This window comes from Octodon degus, unplaced genomic scaffold, assembly GCF_000260255.1.
Source record: "Octodon degus isolate 3935 unplaced genomic scaffold, OctDeg1.0 scaffold00103, whole genome shotgun sequence".
Taxonomy (NCBI): Eukaryota; Metazoa; Chordata; class Mammalia; order Rodentia; family Octodontidae; genus Octodon; species Octodon degus.
Window position 1 is genome coordinate 4,761,271 of NW_004524679.1, and position 23,271 is coordinate 4,784,541.

Below are 23,271 nucleotides of genomic sequence, written 5' to 3' on the forward strand. Positions count from 1 at the left end.
ATTTTATTTAATCTTTGAAAGAACCAGCTTTTTGGTTTTTTAATGTTTTGAGTTGTTTTGTGTATCTCAATTGAATTAATTTCTGCTCTAATCTTTGTGATTTCTTCACATCTTTGGGCTCTGATTTTGGTTTGCTCTTCGTTTTCTAGTTGTTCGAGGTGCACCATTAAGGTATTTATTTGTTGTCATTCTGTTTTCCTAAGTGTGAGTTTACAGCCATGAATTTTCCTCTGAGAACTGTTTTCATTTTATCCCATAAATTAGGATAAGTTGTAATTGAATTTTCATTGAATTGTAGATATTGTTGAATTTCTTGTTTAATTTCATCTGGACCCATGGGTTGCTGAGTAGGGCGTCATGTAATTTCCATGTATTTAAGAGTTTTGTCTGGTTTCTTTTGTCATTTATTTCCAATTTCATTGCACTGTGGGCAGATAATGTGCATGGCATAATTTCTGTTTTCTTACATATACTTAAGCATGACCTATGGACCATTATGTGATCTATTTTAGAAAATGACTCATCAGCAGCTGAGAAAAATGTGTATTCAGCTGTGTTTGGGTGGAACACTCTGTATTTGTCCACCAAGTTCATTTGTTTCAAGCTCTGGTGCAGTTCTTTCATTTCTTTGCTTGTTTTTGTCTGGTTGACTTATCTTTTGAGGATAAGGGGGTGTTAAGGTCTCCTGTTAAGATTGTGGTATTGGATATTAGATTTCTCATGTCCATTAAGATTTGCTTTATAGTTTGGTTCTCCCATGTTTGGTGCATACATATTTATGAGTGTTACCTCTTCCTCCTGAATTTTCCCCTAACCAGTATATAGTGGCCTTCTTTATTTTACTTGATCATTGTTTATTTGAAGTTGAGACTGTCTTTTTTCATATTTTTCCATAATTTTATTGATAAACAAATAGCAATGAGACAGTTTCAAATCAAATTAGTAGGACAGTTTCAATAATTAATATATTGCATCCATTCCTCCCAGTGGTTAATTGCTGTACAAGATGCAGACATGATATCCTAACTACAAACAGCATTAAAACAAGTCAGTCTATTCATTAAGAGAATGTAACTATATATCTATCCTAACCACTTTGAATTAACATATACAAAATGGGAATTTATCTGTATACCGTTTTTTTGTTAAGTTCCGTTATTTGAATATTATAGGTGTGTTAACTCATCAAAATAATCTAAAAGAGTTCAGTAGTCCATAATAGTATTGGGTCTTCTGCTTGACTGGCAATGTCAGAAATTGTTGACCTGAGTCCCCTACAGCTCAACATAACAGTATGGCTTTACTCCTTATATTTCATGTTTATACTTTTCTGCTGGGTGAGACAGTCTTGAATAGGATTGCTAACCCTGCTTTTTTCTGAGGTGCTGGGGTATGTAGTATTGTGTCCATCCTTTGAATTTGAGCCTATGAATGTCTTTATGAGTTAAATGTGTTTCTAGTATACATCATATTGTTGCGTTTTGTTTCCTAATCCACCGTGCCAGTCTATTTCTCTTAATTGGTGAATTGAGTCCATTTACATTGATGGTTAGAATTGAGATGTATTGACTTACAGTTGCCATGTTGTTTACCTGTTATCGTTTACTCCTTTTTCTCCTCTGTTTTAATTGCTTCCCCTATTTAGTTGGTTGCTTCTGATCTCATTCGTTAAGTTCTAATCATTTTGTTCCCTCTTTAGAACATCTTTCTGGAGCCTGTGTAGGGTTGGCTTCATCATCATGAAATTCTTTAGCTGTTCTTTTTCATGAAAGTACTTGACTTCTCCATTAGACTTGAAAGAGAGTTTTGCAAGGTATAGTAGTCTGGGCTGGAATTTGTTTTCATAGAGGACCTGAAGTACTCTGCTCCATGCTCTTCTTGCCTGCATGGTTTGTGAAGAGAAGTCGGCCTAATTCTGATGTGTTTTTCTTTGAATGTGATCTGCTTCTTTTCTCTAGCGGCTTTCAGTATATTATTCTTGTGCCGAATTTCTGGGATCTTGACTATTATATTTCTCAGTGTGTTTTTAATTGTGTTGAGGTTACTTGGCATTCTGCATACTTCGGTTACCTGAAAGTCACTTTGTTTCCTCATATTTGGGAAGTTTTCTGCTATTACTTCAGCCCATATTTTTTAAATGCCATTTTTATTGACTCCTTCTTTCTCATTGATGTCTATTAGTCTCACATTGTTCATCTTTGCATCATCGAGCAGGTGATGGATTATTCTTTCCTGCATCCTAGTTGTTTTTAAGAGATCCTTTCTTACCTTTTCACTAGCTGCACCAGTGTCTCCAAGATCTGAAACTCTGTCTTCACTTTCACTTAAACAGTTTTGCAAGCTTGTGATTAAGATTTTAATTTCCTCTATATCTCTTTGACTCTGCTTCATGTGATCTATTTCTTTCCTGTATTGCTCATTCTTGGAATCAGTCATTTTTCTGATCTCTATTTTTTTTATCAATGTTTTCTTTAGAAGGCGTTATAAATTCTTGTTCTGCAGTGTTTTTTTCAGATTGGGATTCCTCCCTATGCTTTTGTATTTGATGCTTTACTTTAGATGGTATGAGTTTTGAGAATTGTTTTTTTATTTCAGAAAAGAATTCCATTCTGAGTTCCTCTATAACTTTCTGCTGTTGCTTATTTACTGTCGACATTATTACTTCATGCATTTCACCTGAGCTAGTGGAAAAGAATTCCGCTCTGAGTTCCTCTATGTCATTCTGCTGTTGCTTATTTACTATCAACGCTAATAATTCATACATTTGAGCTGAGCTAGTGTCCTCTGCACTTGCTCTGGGTGGGCATTGGGTTTCCTCCATATGTTTCTCCATTTGATTCTTTACTGCAGGTGTTATTAATTCAGGGATTTCTTTTCTCATTCCATTCTGAGTTTCTCTATACCTTTCTGCAGCTGTTTCTTTATTTTAGAAGCTGTTGATTCATTGCTTTCAGCTGTGTGATTCCCAGTTTCTTCTATGTTAGTGTCCTCTGCACTTGTTATAGATGGACTTGGCTTCTGAGTTTGCATTTTGCTCTTTGTTGTCACTTTGTGTAGCACTGTCTTCTCACCTTTGTTGTAGAGCTTTGGTGCAGTTATAACCTCAGCACCTAATGAAGTTCAGGTGCAGATCTACAAAGTTTTGATTTATCCAACTGTGCATGGCTTCGGTCTGCCTGCTGTGCTCAGCTCCTTACTGCCGCTGTCCTTGGGGGTGAACCTGTTGTACCCCTCTGGCAAGATGTTCCGCTCCTGGACTAACTGGGTAGTTCTGTCCCCTATACTTTCTTCAGGGATTGCTGCTGCAGGGTTTCACCGCAGGCCTGTATGCCAGGCCTGAGCTGAGTCTGGAGGGGACAAGGTGTAGTAGCGGGGAAAGTCAGCTCTCCCACATACTCACCGGTCCTGGACTAGGACTGGATTTGGGGGTTCCCGGAATATGACCAAAATTCCTACTCTGTGGGTGGGGTGTGGTGGGATATTACAGAGTAATGGGGGGCGTCTCATGAGGGTGAAAGAGGGTGTCACTAACTCTATGCCTGGGCTGGGACCAGTAGGTGATGCCAGTATAGGGTAGCTGAAAGCTCTCCCACACACTCACCGGGCTTGGGCTAAGACTGGATCTGGGCTTTCCAGGAAAAGGGCAGAAATTCATACTGGGCAGGTGGTGTAGGGGTGATGCTGCGGACTGGTGGGGGGCATCTTAATCGGGTGGAAGAGGGTCTCACCCACACTGTACCTGGGCTGGGACCAGTAGATCCCGTTGGCTCAGGGTAGTAGGAAGCTCACCTACACATTCAAGGGTGGACTGGGTTGGGGGTTCCTGGAAAATGGCAGAAATTCTTAATCAGTGGGTGGGGTGGGAGAGGTGCTGCAGAGTGGTGGAGGGTGTCCCAAGGGGGTGGAAGAGGGTCTCAACCACCCTGCGCCTGGGCTGGGACCAGTATGTTCTGCCAGCGCAGGGTAGCCAGAAGCTCTCCCACACACTCACCAGGCCTGGGCTAGGACTGGTTCTCAAGAATTTCTTTTTTTTTAATCTTTGTTTTCTAAGACTTAGAATGTCTGTTATTTTTGCTTGATCCCTTTTGGTATTTTTTCTTGTTTGCATTTATGTTATCTCCAATGGAGGTTTTATGTGTACTCTTTGAATAACTTTCCTACACCTTTAAGAGGCAGTATATATAGTCCTAATTGTTTTGGCTGATACAAGAGGTTATTTGATTATCCCTAATGGCAGTTCTTTCTCTCCTGCATGGTTTCACTGTCCTTAAGAACAATAGTTTCAGGTGTTGTATGACTTCTGTGTAGACAAAAAAGTCCTGGATAAAGTGGGCTACCCAAAGGTGGATTGGACAACAACTCCCTCTCCATAAGGATCCACTTCTGTGCCTGTGGAAAAACAGGCACAGAATTTCCTGGGAGAGGCTCTGATTGCAGAAGAAATGAATTTACTTGTTGAAATCCACATTAGACTTCAGAGGCAGCAAAAGCAAAGTTTTGATTTATACTCTTGCAAAATTGGTAATGGTCAGCACACTAGAGTTGAAACACTATTTTTAGATCAGAAGAGTTTGTAATGGTTGATACAGTATGTCAGTTTGGCAAGTTTAGAGGTTTAAAGGACTCAGCAGGGGACCAAGGCCCTCACTTGGTAAATGTCTTCATCCTGTGTAAGAAGACATGGAGATGGTGTGAGTGCTAAACGCACCAGAGGACAGGCAGCCTGCTTACAATATAAGGAAGGAATAGAGGCTTGCTCTTCCATCCCTTTTTGCTCTTGTTGCTTTTCCTGTCTTCTGCTGCCTTGAGCTGTTACCTCTGTGCTGTGCCATCATGCCAGGTGCCAGCTGATTATGGACTGGAACCTCCACAAACTGTGTGAGCTAAATATTTTCTTCCATAATTTGGGATGTTACCTATTTTTGTCTCACCAAGAAGAGAAACATATCCAAGACAGAGTCCTCCTATTATAGATTTTTTTGTTTCATTTTTATGTTTATGTCTGGAGTTTTTAAAAGTAACTAGTAAGAAACTTATGTTATTGCATTTAGACAACAATAACATATTTATAAAACCACTTTTCTTAATATCTAGCATTTAAGACTCCTCAAAGAATAATATCTAGAATATATAAAAACCTCAAAATATTAAACCTCCCTGAATTTCAGACTCAGTTTAGAAAATGGGCATCTGAAATGAATAGGCACTCCTCAGTTTAAGGAATACAAATGGCTAATATATACATGAAAAAATGTTTGATATTGCTGGGCATTTGAGAACCTCATTCCACCAAAAAGGACTACCATCGAAATATCAGCCAAATAACATGCTGGTGAGAATGAGGGGAGAAAGGAATGCTTCTTCATTGCTGGTGGGATTGCAAGCTCAGAAACCAATATGTAAATCAGTATGGACTGTCCTAAAAAAGCTAAAGGAATTCCATTTGACCCAGCTGTTCCTCTTCTAGGTATCTTTCCACAAGAGTTATTGGTATCATACCAGAGCGATGTATGCTTAGCCATGTTTATAGTAGTACAATTCATAATAAATAAATTGGAAACAGCCTTTATACTCATCATCAGATGAATGCATAGAAATGTATTATCTATACACACACAGTTGAGGATTACTCTGCCATAAAGAGATAAATTTCTGTCATTTGTAGCAAAATAGATACACCTTGAGACCATAATGTTAAGTAAGTCAGACATATAAACTGGAAAAAAAGGTATTATTAAGGTATTGTAGTCCAGTGGAGACAATGTATGTAAATATATACCTTGATGTAGTACAGTTGTCTTACATATTTTTATATTTATCCTGTTAGTCTGGCTTGCATTATTTACATATGATAATTTATAAAATCTCACAAGATAAATGAATTTGATATTGTAAAAATAAAAGGAGGTGGGGGACTTGTGGGTTGTTAGCTCAGTTGTTTAAAGCATTTGCTTGGGCAAACTCAGGCACAGGGAACTGCCCTTAAAGCAGCCTGAGCTATCCAATAAAAAACAGTCCTTCTCATAAAATGAAAGTAGGTGGTGGAAGGGGAGGAAAAAGGGAATTGAAATGTGTGGTGTACATCTACCAATCCCCTACACTCATTGTCATCATGTAGTACAAACATGTACCAAGAAAAGAAAGTCTATGAAAATAATTGTTTCTGGAGATCTTTTCATTGACCTGCTTGAATAAGAAAACGTTTAAAATTTAATTTGGTTTCTGAATAACACTGGAACATTTTCTTCTTAGAGGCAATAACTTTCCTATTGTAAAAATTCAGATCATATATATTGAAAACAAAAGATCACAGTTGGCTTTAAGCATGAAACAGTTAAAAATTGGAAAAGTTAGGAAGAAACAAATTTAATGGAAGAAGTTATTTCTGTGAATAATATAAATAGAATAGCATTTCAAAATAGTCTCCATCACCTAATTCACTGACCTTGTTTTTTATTTACCCTCCGGTTTTTGCATAGCATTTATCAGCTTTACTACCCACCAGATCTCCACTAGTATGTCAGTTTTACGATGGTGGGGATATTAATTTGTTCACCATTGTAATCTGAGGACTGAGACCAGGGTTTTGCTCAAAGTAGGTGTTTGATTACGTATAGATTGAGTTCTATGATCAATCATTTTGTCACTTCCAATTTTTGTAATTACTACATTTTTATAGTGTTTTATATAGAGATATTATTTTTTTCAAAGTTTTATTGATAAACAGCAATGAGACAGTTTCAAATCAAATCGGAAGTACAGTTTCAACAAATAATACACTGCATATATTCTTCTTAGTGGTTAATTGCTGTACAAGAAGTGGACTTGTGATCCTATTTGCAAACACCATTAGAACAAATCATTCTATTCATTAAGAGAATGCAACTATATATCTATCCTAACCACTTTGAATACACAGATACAAAATGGACATTCATCGGTATACCCCATTTTTTCTAAGTTCTGTTATTGAATATTATAGGTGTGTAAACTCAGTAAAATATTCTAAAAGAGTGAGAAAAGTGATCAATGACATAGAGTGTGCCTAAGGAGAGTCACATGGGGAGAAGACGCTCTCTCAGGCTTTCACAGAGAGCACATTGGCCAAGCAATGGCCGTGACTCATCCACATGGCTGCACTGACAAAGGTTCTACAATCTGAGGTACAGGATCTCAAGATCCTGAGGGCATTTCACTGACCTTCTTAGACCAAAAAGCTACAACTCTTGTTGCATAGGTCCTGCTTTACCTTGGTCTTAACCATCCAGTAGAAAAGTATGAAGACGAAATATAGAGATATTATTTCTGATAGTTCACTTATGGCTGTATTTATTAACAGTGTTACTCTGTTAATTGAATAAGAGAAGACAATCTTAGAAGCTGTACATTAAAAATATATAATTTGAAGTGTTTTTGTACTTAAAATTTTTAGGGGAAACTGTGATGTTCCTGGGATGCCTCAGAATTTATTAGCACATAGAAACTGTGAAGCTTTTAAATTAAAAGGGCCTTTGTTGGTATCTCTTTCTCAGATAGGAAAGCTGACCAGCATGCCTGTGAGTGTGATATATGCATCTGTAAGTGTACGTATGGCCAAAGAAGAGGAATCCAAAAAGCAGCTAGTAAGACCAGAGCAGGTAATTTGTTTATAGAAGTTTATGAACTTTGTATAATGTGAAGATAATGTAAGAGCTATGTTGTTTTATGTAGTTGACTTTATGAAAATATTTTGATGTATCTATTAGATACATTTTGTAAGTTAATAAAAAATTGTAAACTAGGCCAAATTAAAACTCTGACTTCTGTGAAGAACATTTATAGTTTTTCTTAATGAGTAATCAGTGAATAGTATAGGATACTAGAGCTCTTAAGAAGTCTTGACTTTTCTTGTACGGATACTCTCAATATTGAGATGCTTCATATTGAGAAGATCATTATGTGACATCTCCATTTTGGAAATGACCAGAGATGTTCAGCTTCTGCTTGATATTTTCATTTCTTCTACAGTAGGAAACTAAGGAGCCCACTGAATTTTCTGGAAGCTGTCATTCAATTTAAAGTCCTTCCTTAGGTAAAACAAATTAACTCATAATAACTACTATCCAGTGGTGCTGGTGTTATACAGAAAAGGTCTTATTTTTCTTCCAAAAATCAGTGCTTCAGAAAGGTATCATTTATACTTTTTCCCCCTTCAGTACCAGGGATCAAACTCAGGACCTTGCACTTGCTAGGTAGGTTCTTATGCCACTGAGCTATTTCCTTGGCCCATCAGTTATACTTTAAATAATCTTATTTATTGGGTAAACATATTATTTATGTGTTTTAATCATTCCCCATATCATAGCTTTTGAATTACTTCACTATTGTGATTACTCTCTGCCACCTGCATTTAGGATAAATAGTGTTTTCTTCAGGTACATTATGAGTATCTGCCTACTGCAGGATGTCAAACTCTTCTAACCTGGATATATTTCTAATGCTGCCTAAGATCATGCAAGTTCTTAAGTTTATTTTTACTGGGAGTAATGAGAATCAACAATTCTCATAATAGCCTTTAACTATGCCATAAAGAACTTGCCATTTTAAAAAACTCATTAAACTTTTCAACATGGATGTTAAGCTGTATCCTTTTTTTCCTATAATTTTATTGAGAGACAAATAGTAATGAGACAGTTTCAAATCAATTTGGTAGGACAGTTTTAATAACTAACACATTGCATACTCTCTTCCTAGTGGTTATTTGCTGTACAAGATGCAGACATGATATCCTATTTACAAATACCATTATAACAAATCCCTCTGTGCATTAAGAGAAAGTAACTATATATCTATCCTAACCATTTTGAATACATAGATACAAAATGGATATTCATCTATATCCCCCTTTTCTGTTTAGTTCTGTCATATGAATATTATAGGTGTGTTAACTCAGCAAAATATTCTAAAAGAGTCCAGTAGTCCATAATAGTATTGGGACTTCAGCTTGAACTGGCAGTGTCAGAAATTATTGACCTGAGTCCCCTACAGCTCAACATAACACCATGGCTTTATTTCTTATACTTTGTTTTTATACTTTTCTGCTGGGTGGTTATGACCAAGATAAAGTAAGACCTATGCAACAAGAGTTGTAGCTTTTGGATCTGATAAGGTCAGTCAAATCCAGTCAGGATTTATCCTGAGATCCTGTACCTCAGGTTGTAGAATCTTTGTCAGTGTCAGCCATGTGGATGAGTCACAGCCATTGCTTGGCCAATGTGCTCTCTGTGAAAGCGTGAGAGAATGTTTTCTCTCCAGGTGACTCTCCTTAGGCACACTCTACATCATCGATCACTTTCCTCTTTGACCCCATAATCTCCTTGATCAGGAAATTTGGGACACTACTGAGTTGCATAATGTTACAGCACAAGTTCTTATATGTCCTGAGTCTTAGTTGACCTTGGAAGGCTAGGGCCAAAATGTTGGCTTTCCTTGCAGCCCTCCTTTTTCTCTAATTTTGGTCTGCAAACAGGTTGTTAACCCTCCAGCAAAGAAGCTTATTGTTATTACCATACAACCTAGGCTGTTGAGCTTCACCTCACTATCTGTCTGAATATCAAACATCTTAGGCATAACATGGAACAGGTATTTTTCATCAAGTATTGATATGTTGAACTTTAGGTCCCTACAGAATATGATGAAAAAAAATTTTAAAAATTAACATATATTTTAAAAATAGGCATGAAGAATTATATAATTCTTATGTTTACACATAAGTCCAGACATCTAACCATATACAACCTTGTAGCAGGACAGTCCCGCAACATCCCTTTTCCAGTCTCCTGCCTTCATTCACCACCCCCTTTGTATCTTTTATTAGTGTGTGTTTATACCTTTCAACATTTTGGCCTCAGTTACAGGTATACTTATGCCTGTTTAATTTTCTTATTGAGCCAGGCATGGTGGCACCTGCCTGTAATCCCAGCACTCAGGAAGGTAAGAAAAATGGATTGTTATAGGTTTGAGGCCAGCCTTGGCTTCATAGTGAGTTCAGTGCTAGCCTGAAGTACATAGTGAGACCCTGTCTCAATGAATGGATGAATGAATGAATGGCATGAATCTGTCCTGTTATCCCAACCTGTTGAGATGTAATTCTAGTTACTGATTCAGTTCACTATTGTGGTACTTATGTTTTCCAGTTTCAAGTCAGATTTAAGATCTATCTGTATGTTTAGTAATGCACTTGTAAATTAGATGGGCCTGAATCTAAATTTCCACACCATCACTAACTAGCTGGAACATACTGGACAGAGTTCCTAATACTGATATAAGCATATAATTCTGTTGTATAATCAGATGTACTACCCCCATAATATTTATGGATATTGGGAGTATTTTCATTTATTTTGCTACTACAATTAGTGCCTTTTGAATTATCTTTTATTTAAATCTTTGTATATATCAATAACTTATTTTCCATACGTTGAATTTCTTTTATGTATTTAGTGTAGGGTCTACATGGTCTCACTATACAGATCGGACTCATAGTGATCCTCCTGTTTTCAGCTTCCCAAGTGCTGGGATTACAGGTGCACACCATCACACCTAGTCTTAATAATACTCTCAGCGCACTCTGGGGATGGGAGCAGGGCCCGCATGGCATGGTGGGGATTGAACTGTGGTCCCTGCATCTGCATAAGCAGGCCCTTTAATCTGCTCATCTATCTGGCTGACCCCATAGGTTGGATTTCTAAAAGCAGAATTAGGGGTGATTGCAGGTTAGCTCAGTTGTTTAGGCACCTGCTGGGGCAAGCTCAGTCAGGTGCAGGGGACCACAGTTCGAGCTCCAGCTCCCCATACCTTACCAGACCTGTCCTTAAGGCAGCCTGAGCCTGCAAAAAAAAATCCTTCTAAAAGCAGAATTATCAAAATATACAGATAATGAAAATAAAAAAAGGTTTTGTCCAAAAGAAGAATCCAAGAGATTCATTGCTATACTTAATAAATCCAAGGGTAGTCTGAGTTGCTCTATTATATTGGAAGAAAAAGTAAATAAATAAATCCTGAAAATATAGAGGAATCATTAAATATAAATACAAAGGATTACTCAAAATAAGCTATATGTAACAAACTCCATGGCTGTGCAACTCTCAGTTCCAAAATAAAGAAATGCACCATGCATTTCAGAATGCTGTTCAAATATTTGAATGCCATGGCTGGTAAAATTTTGCCAAAAAACAATTTATAAAATTAACTTAGTACAATAAGAAGAACATGGGCTGAAATCTGGAAAGAAAGTCAGAGGGAAAGATAGCTTGGGATGTGCCCCATATTACTCTTAGTTGCTAGTCTATTGCATGAGTACGCAAACTCCCCTCAGCCTACGTTAATGGATGGGTCATATACACAGGCCTATGTTTTGGGCCTGTTTCTGGCAACCTCATGGAGATCTCAGGAATGCCCCTCGATTGTCTGCATTTTCAACAAGATATTTCAGGTACTACTGATTTGCAACCATGTATGTAAATCCCTAGCATAACCAAAGTTTGGTGGAAAGGGGATGTCAAACCTACCCAAGTTGTTTTTTTTTTTTTTTTTTGTACTTTTAGGGAAGGCTCTACAAGGTGTTCAGGGTCTCACTACTAGATTGGACTCCTAGTGATCTGCCTGTTTACGTTCATATATTTTGATAAAGTTAATTAATCCTCAGCATTTTAGTTTGTGTAATATGTGTTCTCATGAATACTTTTCAAATCCTATAATAATGTGGTGACATAGGGCAGCTAGCCTTGTCTCTAATGGGAAAAAAATGCAGAACTTTCTCTTCAATCATGGGCAGGAATTATTCACATTTAAAAAGTGAAAAGGGTGGGGGAGGGGGGATGGTTCAGTGGAATAAGCGCTTCCCTGGCAAGAGCAAGGGCCTGAGTTCAATCCCCTGTTCTGAAAAAAAAAAAAAAAAGGAAAGTGAAGTATTTTTCTGTTGAGTTTGGGGAAGATGAAATTGAGGAGAAGCAAACTTACAAATCAGCAGCAAGGGAAGTAGATGATTAATACATTTGAATCTGCTCTTCTACCAGGGAATGAAATAATAATAATGTATTATATTTTTAAAACAACGCTGAGAGTATATGCAATGTGCTCTTACCCCTAAAATGATAACTATGTGAGGGAATGTATAGGTTAATTAGCTAGACTCAGTACAAATCCTACTTCCCATTGAATTTAGAGAAATTAGCTGTATATTCATCCTATTTTGTATGTTTATATTTGTTTCTGTTAAGTATTGATTAAACACCAAAGGCTATGTGTTCAATATGTGAAAGGTATAAATTGCAATAATATTATAATGACCAACCATGTATGTATCACCAAATTTTATAAATGGGCTAATTTAGACTGTTGTTTCTTGTTAGTATTGGTTTTAGGAGGAAGGTTGATGAAGATTACTGTTTTGCCACACTGCCTGAAAAGGCAGGCCAGCTGTTTTGCTTTTGACATGGATTTTTATTTTGCCTCTAGCTCCCCATATATACTGTGCCACCTCTTCAATCTAAATACATTGAAGAGCAGCCTGGTTATTTACAAATGGGCTTTGCATCTATCCGCAGTACAACTGGTTCTTACATTGGCTGGTGCAAGGTAAGTGTGTTTTGATAGTGGCTTAATATTAGAGCCTTCCATTTCTTCCAGCTACTTTTGATATATAAAAACTGCCATAAAGCTTGGTAATTACAAACAGCATTATAATTTTTTTGTCTTATAATTTTATGGGTCAGGAATTTGATCAGAATACAGACAGCTAGTTTTTCTGTTGCATGTGGTGTTGACAGAGGTCACTCAGTGATACTCATTTGGTAAATGGGCTAATTTAGAAAGTTTAAACCTCATTTGTGTTTCTGGTACCTTTGCAAGGATAAATGGAAGGATAGGCTCAGTTGGGATTGTTGACTAAAGAATCTGTACATGTTCTCTCAGGCACAAGGACCTCAAGGCATATTACTTACTTGAGCAGTTCAAGACTCCTACATAGTGTTATAACAGGCTTTAGACAGAACTTTCTAAGCTTCTTACCTATTCTCAGATGTTCAAAAATGTTAGTTCTATAGCATTCTTCTGGAAAATCAAATCCCTCAAGCTAACTCAATTTTAAAGGGAGAATGAGATACCACCTCTCTCAATAAGAGCAGTAGCAAAGGATCCATACCTGCATTTAATCTGTTATACCACTATTGCATAGATTATAGTTCGACAAGTGTTTATGTCAGCTAGCATATGCAGTGGTTCCTCAGTTCACAAACATAACTTGTTCCATACTTCTGTGGAAGATGGCTATGTTTGTGTCCATGTAGGGAAGATGGCCGCAATTGTGTTCCTTACCCAATATGAAGTTCTTGAATGGAAGCAAGTTATGATTCTTAAAGTAATGAAAATAGCCAAGTGTGGTGCCACATACCCATAATACTAGAACTGAGAAGGCTGAGGCAAGAGGATCCCTATGAATTCAAGACCAGCCTGGACCACACAGCAAGACCCTGTCTCAAAAAAACCTAACAAACAACATAGTAGTAGCAATATTACCATACTGCCACTAAGGTATTAACATTGGAGATACTGATGTTAAAATGACTATGTTTGAACCAGCAAGATAGCTCAGCAATCTAAAGCACCTGGTTAGGCAAGTGTAGGAACCATGGTTCGATCCCCAGCACCACATGCCATGACAGCCAAACCCCCAGAGTGGGCTGAGCCAACCACAGAATCCCAGCGTAGTGGCATCCAACTGTAAATACCAGTGTTGAGGAGGCTGAAAACAGGAGGATCACTATGAGTCCAAGTGGCATACTGAAACCCTGTAACAAGCAAATATATATATATATTTTTTTTCTTTTTATGTATTAGGTACAGAGTCTACAGGGTCTCACTACACAGATTGGACTTGTAATGATCCTTCCTGTTTTTCAGCCTCCCAAGCACTGGGATTACAGGTGTGTGCCACCATACCCAGTCTCAGTTGCCTTCTCAGGTTACCCTGGGGGCAGAGCCGGCACAGCAGGCTGGGGATCAAACCCCAGCCCCTGTGTCCATCTAAGCAGGTGCTTTAATCCACTGAGCTATTTAACCAGCCCCCAAATACATTTTTAAAAAGTGATTATGTTTATGTTACAATAATGAAACTTAGTTGTTGCATCAGCTCACTCCATTACTCTGCTACTGGATGTTGCTGCCTGAAAGCTAAGCAAAATACAGTAGATTCTACTTTTCCCATCAGAATGTTCTTATGATCTAATCTTGACAAATATGAAACAATCTGTAAGTAATTTCAGCACTTCATGTGCAAGCTAAAAAAAGTGTTGATTTTTTTTTTTTTTCGGAACCAGGGATTGAATTCAGGCCCTTATGCTTGCCAGGGAAGCACTTATTCCACTGAGCCATCTCCTCGGCCCCTTAAAAGTGTTGATTTTTTAAAAAAAGAAAATTCTGATGAACTTAGAAAAATTCATCCTTAAGTAAAATATCAAATCAGTAAAGTCTGGTCATTCCAGATGATATTTTAAATAGTTGATGAAGTAATGGTGTTAATTTTTAGAATTTCTGATTGTTACATAATTCTAGTGGTACTAGCTGTACTCCATATGTTTAATACCTTCTTCGCTGAAAGAAGTAACTCCTAATTGTCATCTGAACAATGCTCCAAAGATTATAGTGCCATACATATGCTAGCTGATTCAGATTCAGATGTAAGTCTCCTGAGACCCAGTTTTCTATAATGTTCACAGAGCTCAGATGTGTCTTCACTGAGGAAAATTGTCTCTCAGAGATCTTTACATAGCTGATGTAACTAACCAATTTAAAGATTGAAAGAATGTATTAATCTATTAATATGCTGAAACAGAATTGAAGCTATTTTCAAATCGCATGTTGAGTGTAAATAATTTTTCTCTAAAAATGTAATCTTTTTTAAAAAATAAGTGTCTAATTCAAATTATATTCTTCACAAAACCTGGAGATGTGGGGCATTTTTAATTTGTACTTGTACTCTTTTGTAGCAGTGCCCCCTACTGGTGAAAATGAATTACTAAATAGGATCTTTCTCAAAGATTTGATGATTTCCAATCAACTGGTCAATGAACATTTTCATATTGAAGGTTAAGTTATCATAAAGATAGTTTTTTCAAGAGAAGTAGCTTAGTAGCAGGCAAGTCCTGTACTGGTTTGTATAGTATTATAAACCAGGATGAACTATAAGCCCCTGCATTTTTGTTCTCCATTAAACTGAAACAAATACTAGACCATAATATCTAGAGAGCAATACCTTATTTCTTTTGTGTTTAATATAATCATTTCTATTTTTATGCTTTGAAAATCTCTTTTTTATTTTTTTATTAGTTTCAGAGCATGTAGTTCAGAAAAGGAAACCATATATTTGGATTGTGTTTTCTGTTTCAATAAAATAAGCATGATTATGAGAAAATCATTTTGTGATATCATTTTTCTTTTAGTAAGTTAGATAATACCTGTTGATGTGCATAACAATCTTTCATTAAATTAGGTTAATTAAAACAAGTTAAAGGAAAGATTTGCTTCAAAGTTTTAATTCTTTCAGAGGATTAATATAATCCTTATTATGGAAAATTTATGATTCTGCCTGAAAATCAGGCAGAAATTAGTCTGAAATGATTTCTACCCTGAGATAAAGGCTTTATTTGGATTTTTCTCATTGTAATGCACACTAAGACAGGAAAAAGATGCAGCTTTCTGTATATTTTGTCTTGTTTTTGTTTTATATATCACTGTTGTTGCTATTGCATTTCTGCTAATGAGATTTTGCTTCTCTGCTGACATGTATCTGTTTCTCATGCAATTTAAATTCCATTCATTTTTCTTGGTCATTATAAAATTGGTTATAAATCTTTATGTGTTTGCCGTGTTTTTCTGTGAATTGTTTATTGTATAGGTTTATGCAGATAATAGTAAACAGGTATTATTTGTTAAACATAATGACATACAAAAAGTAAAAGGAAGCTAAATTAAACAAATATCCTCATAATGAATACATATGAAAGCTGGATTTAGATTGAGTATAATGCTAAGTCAACTATTTAATACAATCTCAAAGATACAGGCTATTTCATGTATATAACAATAGCTTCATTAATTGAAATGTTCTTTTTCCTTGTTTTGTTTTTTACTTAGAGTACATATATCTTTGTGAAAAATGGAATAATGGATACAGTACAATTTGGAAAAGGTGAGGAAACCATAATTAGAAATGTTTTGTTTTTAAACTACAATGCTTAAATGTAAGAAATGTAAGAAAAACATAGTATATTATCCATTATCATGCTTTTTACTGGCTTAGAAAATGGTTTGGAGTTCATTGATATTACTAAAGCAGTATTATTTACCATGTATTTAGTCATTATTGTGTGCCAAGGCATTCTGTAAATTATGTAATGCCAAGGCATTGTATAATTTGTCACATTTAGCTTTTGTCATAATTCTGTGAGTGTTGGTGTTACAATTATAGTAAATGTGCTTTATAGATGAAGGAACTGAGGTTTGATAAGGTTAAGTGCCCAGATTTAAACTGAGGTCTCCTTTAGCTAGAAGGGCTTATTATCCAGGCTTATTTCTCATCCTGATTATTGGTTTTAACCAAATGCAATGGCTGCTCAGATATTTTTGAGAAATAGTGACAAGCAAGGACTAGTGGCAAATCTCCTTAATAAAAATCTTTTATTTCTTACTGAATCCTACCAATATTTGAACAGATAAGGGCAGAAGCATGTTCATTTGGGGGATATAATACATATACAATTAGAAATTTACCTTATAATAATTCATATGAAGATGTACCTTTTAGGGCCAGGGATATAGCTCAGCGGCATAAGTACCTGCCTGACAAGTGCAAGGTCTCAACTTCAATTCCTGGTGCCACAAAAAAAGATAAGATAAGATGTACTTTTTAATATATTTCATTAAAGAGTAATATTCATTTGTATTTTTTTTTTTTTGGTGGAACCGGGGATTGAACTCAGACCCTTGTGCTTACCAGACAAGCACTTATTCTACTGAGCTATCTCCCCAACCCCTTCATTTGTATTATTAAAAAAATGAGTATCATTAAATCAACTATGGAAGGGAGATTTTCAATAAGAAATTATAACTAATTTAGGTTGCTGATCATATAATTTTGTATATTTGAGTGTTTAAGCCATCCAATATTATCTTATTGTCTACTATTAACAAGCCCATCTTTTTAACCTCTACTTACACAGAATTCTCAATTGTAGTCAGTCATTTATATTAATTTTTAACTGACTTTTTTGAGATGCATATGCCTATCTGAAGAATCCTCCTCGAGATTTTCTTCCAAAATTGGGAGTGATTACAGTTTCAGGATTGGCAGGCTTGCTTTCAGCAAGAAAAGGTAGGTTCTGGAAATATACTCTCTCTTTCAGTGCCATTATATTAATTTATAAACTGTAATTTGTGAAACACCTTGTAACATTTATTGAATAATATCAAGTCAGGTTCCTTATAAAGTTTTAAATTCCTTTTTAGTACATAGTGCTTATATTTTAAAGATTTTATGCAAAGTTTTTGACATCATTGTTCATTAGGAAAATGTAGATAAAAACTACAGTTAGCATTACACACCTAATAAAATATCTACAAGACTGACTACACCAAGTATAATTAATGGTGCAGAAGAACAAGAAATCTTACATAATGCTAGTGAAAGTGCAAAATGGTACAGCCATTCTGAAAAAAATAGTTTGACAGTTTTTCATAAAGTTAGACACACATTTACTATTTAATATAATGATGTCATTGATATTTACCATGGAAAAATGAAAAGCCTGTGCAAAATATTTATAGTAGCTCTATTTATAATCATAAAAAGCCAGAGAGGGGCCGGGGAGATGGCTCAGTGGAAGAAGCACTTCCCAGGCAAGTGCAAGGGCCTAAGTTCAATCCTCGGTTTTGCCAAAAATAAATAAATAAATAAAAATAAAAATAAATAAATAAATAAATAAATAAAAAGCCAGACACCAGTTAGATATTCTTCAATAAATAAATGAGTAAACTAAATTGTGGCACATACCTTTAGTAACAAAAAAGTAATAAGCTATTAACACATGCAACAATCTCGATAAATCTGAGTGAAAGAAACCATGTAATATATTTCCATTTAGATGACATTAAAATATGTAGTAATAGAGAAGAGATAATTCATTTCAGAGGTTAGGAGTTAGGGCATATTTTAAATAACCTAGACTCCATTTCCCCACACCATTATAGAACAGTCTAAACCTAAAAGAAAGATAAATTAGAGGTTGTTTAAATCCGATTGTTTAGCCACCTCCCCTAAACTCCATGTATATTAGACATGATTGTAAAATTATCATTTAATAATGGTTAAATCATACTGAGAAATACCTTGTTTTTAACCTTCCCTGACCTACAAAGTTGCCTGCAAACAGCCAGGTATTTTTCACCTTAGCCTTTGTTGATGTACAGGTAGGATGATTTATTTTAAAATTAGGAGTGATAGCTGTTTTAGAGAATCAAAGTACTTACTCCAACTTTTAAAAAAATCATTTAATTGCCCAGTCATATTTGCAGAGTCCAATGTATTCAGGTACATGTTTAGTATATGTATAGTTTTGAAACAAAAGTTTGGTGAAACTAATCTTTAGGGGTCTTATAGGAATAAGGGAGAAATCACATACACAGCTGAGTTTCCTGCCTCCAGGTTAATCACAGGTTTTCTATAAGCAAGTTCCAAATAACATTCTGTTAGGCATTTTTTTGGAAGAGTTTGTTCCTCAAAAATGTATAAAATGAAAACAGAAGTCAGGAGCTTGGATGCTAGAGGAAGTACTCAGCTAAAATCTAGCCTTCTCAGCCAGATACAGGCACACACCTCTTTGCCAGGCCTGGTTTTTATTGTGTAAATCAAGGGCTAAATTATTCCCCTGTCTTGGACATGAGAAGTATGTAAAGCATGCAGTCACCAATTAAAACTTTTGAAGCACAAAATAAAGGTTGCTATCAAGTTACAAAAAGGCATATATAATTAACTCTTAGAAAATGCATGAAAATGATTTAGATGCTTAAGTACTTTTTATGGCACTTTTTGAAATACATTAATTAAGTCATTTAAAATTGTAATTTCATTGTTCTAAATCAGTGACATGAGTAAGTTGTGCACCTTTTAAAGTCTTTAGCTGAATAATAGATCACTCATTCACCTCCCTGAATGCTTAATCAAAAAGACATAAGTGGTCCATTTCACTTCAACATGGTTGTTGATTCTCTGTATGACACTGCATTCTGTACTTGAGAAAAATGAAGCTGCAACTTTCAGTTTCTAAGTACATAACTATCTAGCTTAAAAAGAAAATCAATTCCTTTTGTGTAGGTAATTTTTCAGCAATAGATTGAGTACACTTTCTTAAATTAGACATGATAGGAGATTGATTGAAGTGGGATAATTAAGGACATTTTAGGTGTCATCTTGATTACTTTTACCCAAAAAGTAATTTAACAGAGGAGGATGACTTAAAGGAAGAACAAATAACATTACAGTATTGAGCATCAAGTCTCTACATTCATCTGTTAAGAATTTAATACTGTTTTTCAATTTTATAGGTTCTAGATTTAAGAAAATTGCTTATCCACTAGGACTGGCTACTTTAGGAGCAACTGTTTGTTACCCTGTTCAGTCAGTAATAATTGCTAAGGTAAGTTTTTTGGTAGGTGGTAACAAACTTTTAGTATGTGCTTAAACACTCAGTGTGACAATATTTATATGTCACATAATACCTACGATATAATAATTGTTATTCATTGCTTACATTTGCAAAATCACATTTGTGTCTCAGCATGATTGATGCCATTCTTACTGACACAATTAGCACAAATAGAATGAAATTTTTAAATGAAATTTAGCAATATAAATGCAGATTTGAAGATTTAAGTTAAAACAACAAATTAGAATGTATAGGGAAATAAACTGCTCCATTGGAGAACTTCATAAAGTTCAATTTTTTCCTTCGGTACTGGGGATTGAACTCAGGACCCTGAGCTTTCCAGGCAAGCACTTATTCTACTAAGCTATCTCCCCAGCCCCTCAATTTTTAATTAATAGAAAATTATACATGCTGGAAGTTATTCACTTCAGAAGACTTACATACAGGAAGAAACAACCAGTTCATAGATTACAGTGGTTTCTGAAGGTTAAACACATGTGCGTGTACACACACACACACACACACACACACACACACACACTGAATTTTGAAACTACCTGATATAAAGCAACTTCTATAAATGCTTATTTATCACTCAAAATTTGAAGTATTCTGTAATGTTACCAAGGACTTTCTGTAGTTGTGTTTTCATTACTACTTCTTTTTAATTATTGATGTGAAGTACGTATTAAATGTTTTGACATTGTCTAGTATATCATATACTATGTAATTTGTAGTATGATCAAGCTATAAAATTTAACAAAGAAAGAGTATCCTAAATCTAGTTGTTTTTGAGATAACCAAAAGATGAAATGGTAAATCTATTTTTAAATTTCCTTAAGAATTTACATAGGAGCTAAATTCGTAAAATGTTGGTACTGAAAGAAACCTTTGAGTTCATTTAGTTCCATGTCTTTTTTTTCCATTTTCCTTGGCTCAGACAAATTTCATAGTCACTGACTTCCAGCATCATACTCAGCTGCAGGTGCCTTGATTCCCTCTCTTATTCTTTCCAGTGTATGCTGCTGCCACTCATTCTACTTTATTTTTTATAGAGTAATTATTTTGTTTTGTTAATAAAATGATGGTTACTTGTCAAATACCAGTAACCATTACAGAAAAGTTCAAAAGAAAAATAATAACTTACAGTGCCTCCACCTATGAAAATACCAGTGTCAGTATTTGACAAAATGCTCTAGACCAATGGTGGTGAATTTATCATCCTCATGCCATAGTGTGCTGTTTGTGTCATTGAAAACTCTAAAAGGTTCACCATCACTGTTCTGGACTCTATACAAGGATAGAAAGAATATGTAAGTAACAGTGAGATCACCAGGTCTATCCTTAAGATCATCATAGTAAGTGGAATCAGCCAGACTGAGAACAATAAATATGTTTTCTTTCATGTTAGAATTCTAGAAAAAAAAGAGATAACATGAAAGCATAAGAGAGACTATTTGAGAAGAAGACAATAAAGGAAAAAGAGTTAGAAGGGGGCAGATCTAGTTGAAGCTATATCATGGATGACAAGAGACTACTGCTTACAGGATACTTGGAAGACACACGTCAGCAAGTACAGATACTTAGAAATTCATGGGTAGGGAGGACAAATACACAAGTATAGGAAGGCAACTTGAAGGAGAAGCCCATCAGATTAATCCCAGTATTAAGTAATTAGAAAAAGAAGCAGGGCCACATCTTGCCCCAGCATTGTTTATACCCTAGGTCCATCAAACAGACCATCTTGGGAAAAGATCTCACTTGCTGAGGGAAAAAGCCAAGTATAGCAGTACCCAACCTAGCAGCCACTATCTAGTACCTAGCCATCTTGCTTCACTTTTCAACCTTGTCCTAATTCCTTTCTTACTGGGAGACAACTCAGTGAAGAAGATTGTCACAGATTAAGGCACCAGAAAAACTGAAAGCCACAGACTCATTCAGAGCATAGTGACTGAAGTAGGACTGGTGTGCCCTTAAGAAATAAAGGAACAAGGGTATGGTCTGTGTTTGGGACCTGTAACCAGAGATCCAGAGATCTGTGACTCAGTAAATCAAGTAGTAAGCAGCAGTTGCAACCTGTGATAGGGATTGGGGAAGACATAGTAGTAATGCCAAGATAATCACTTTCCCATCCCTCCACCAAACACTGGTGTGCTCGGTGCTTGTGGAATCTCCTACCTGATACCCCCAGATGCTGCAGAGTTCGTTGTTGAGCTGTTCCATTCTGAGCCAAGAGCTGCTGAAATCTGCAAGCCCTGTGTGCCACAGTGTTTGAAGACTGAATAGACTCTCTATTTAGGATGTGGACAGATAGTCTGGTATGTGTGGAGAGCCACAAAAGAGCTGCCTCACTAGAGGGGGTTGTGCAGCATGTTCACTCAGAGCAGTATAGGCATAAGAAGGTGCAGGGGTTATCACTGGAAAGAGATAACATCAAAAAGCCCTCTTCAGAAATCAGCTGGAGACTAGATACTTCACAAACTGCTGCATCTCCCTATCGAAATTTAAGGTATCTGATTATAAGAGAGAATAAACTGTCACATATCTTAGTCAACAGGATCACAGCTGAAACCAAGCATACCACTGACTATAGAGGGAACAAGAAGCATGCTCAGTGGTATGAAAACTCTGTTACTTACTCTCAGGCAAGGGAAATACCTCAAATTACTCCTAGGCAGGAAATACCTCAAATACCAGTAAATACATCAAAACTAGAGTCAACTATAGAGAACAGGGGCTCAGATCCTATAACTGCTATAAGTTAAATTTTCTCTATTTGTGAAAGAAGGGGAAGGTACATTTGGTACATTTCTGTTTGGGTATGATTGTTTTTCTCCTGTAATATACACAACCCTAAATACACACACACATACACACACACACACACACACACACACACACACACACAGTATTTCTACACATAAAATGGAGAGAATTAACTAGTACTTTAGTTTACAGAGTACCTTTCATGGGCCTGTCAGGTTTATGCATACTAAAACTTATGCTTGGTACATTCATATGCAAGCTTTCTATCAGCATAGTGATTGGTTTCAATCTTCTTAGATCTTCCTTCAGTATCCAATTATATTCCCTTACCTTGTCTTCCTTTTTTTTCAACCCTGAAATACTCTCCAACATCCTATCCATCAGCCAGATAAACTAATACCAACAAAATCCTACCTCTTTTCTTTTACTTGCAGTTCTCTTTTACTTCTTTCTGAACTGTTTATTTTCCTTCCTTATCCTCTTTGTCTCAGTCTACTTAAGATCAGTACTATCACAGTCTTCTTTCTGAGTTGCTGAAAAAAGGATAAAGTTGTTAAAACAAGTTTTAAATTTAAGATTGATCACAGTTGGTTTTCTGGATGCAGATATGACCAGTAGTGGTTCTCTCCTTGAAATACAGTGAATGGGATTTCTTGTATTGCACTGTGTAGGTAGAAGACGTAAACAAATACAAGGGAAGCACAGACTACCTAAATATAGTATGGACTGTCAGTAGGTTTGGAAGACAGTTTTTCTGCTGTCATAA

General features: G+C 35.9%; 1 protein-coding gene across 2 annotated transcripts in view; it reads left to right on the forward strand.

Annotated features, from left to right (window-relative positions):
- Apool (apolipoprotein O like) overlaps positions 1–23,271 on the forward strand; it is a 97,677-nt gene that overhangs the window by 44,137 nt on the left and 30,269 nt on the right. For both annotated transcript variants that reach the window (XM_023723791.1, XM_023723792.1), the window contains exons 2-6: positions 7,533–7,637; positions 12,499–12,618; positions 16,174–16,228; positions 17,312–17,410; positions 19,639–19,730. In XM_023723791.1, the coding sequence (XP_023579559.1) occupies positions 7,533–7,637; positions 12,499–12,618; positions 16,174–16,228; positions 17,312–17,410; positions 19,639–19,730 (471 nt within the window). The remainder of the gene's footprint in view (positions 1–7,532; positions 7,638–12,498; positions 12,619–16,173; positions 16,229–17,311; positions 17,411–19,638; positions 19,731–23,271) is intronic.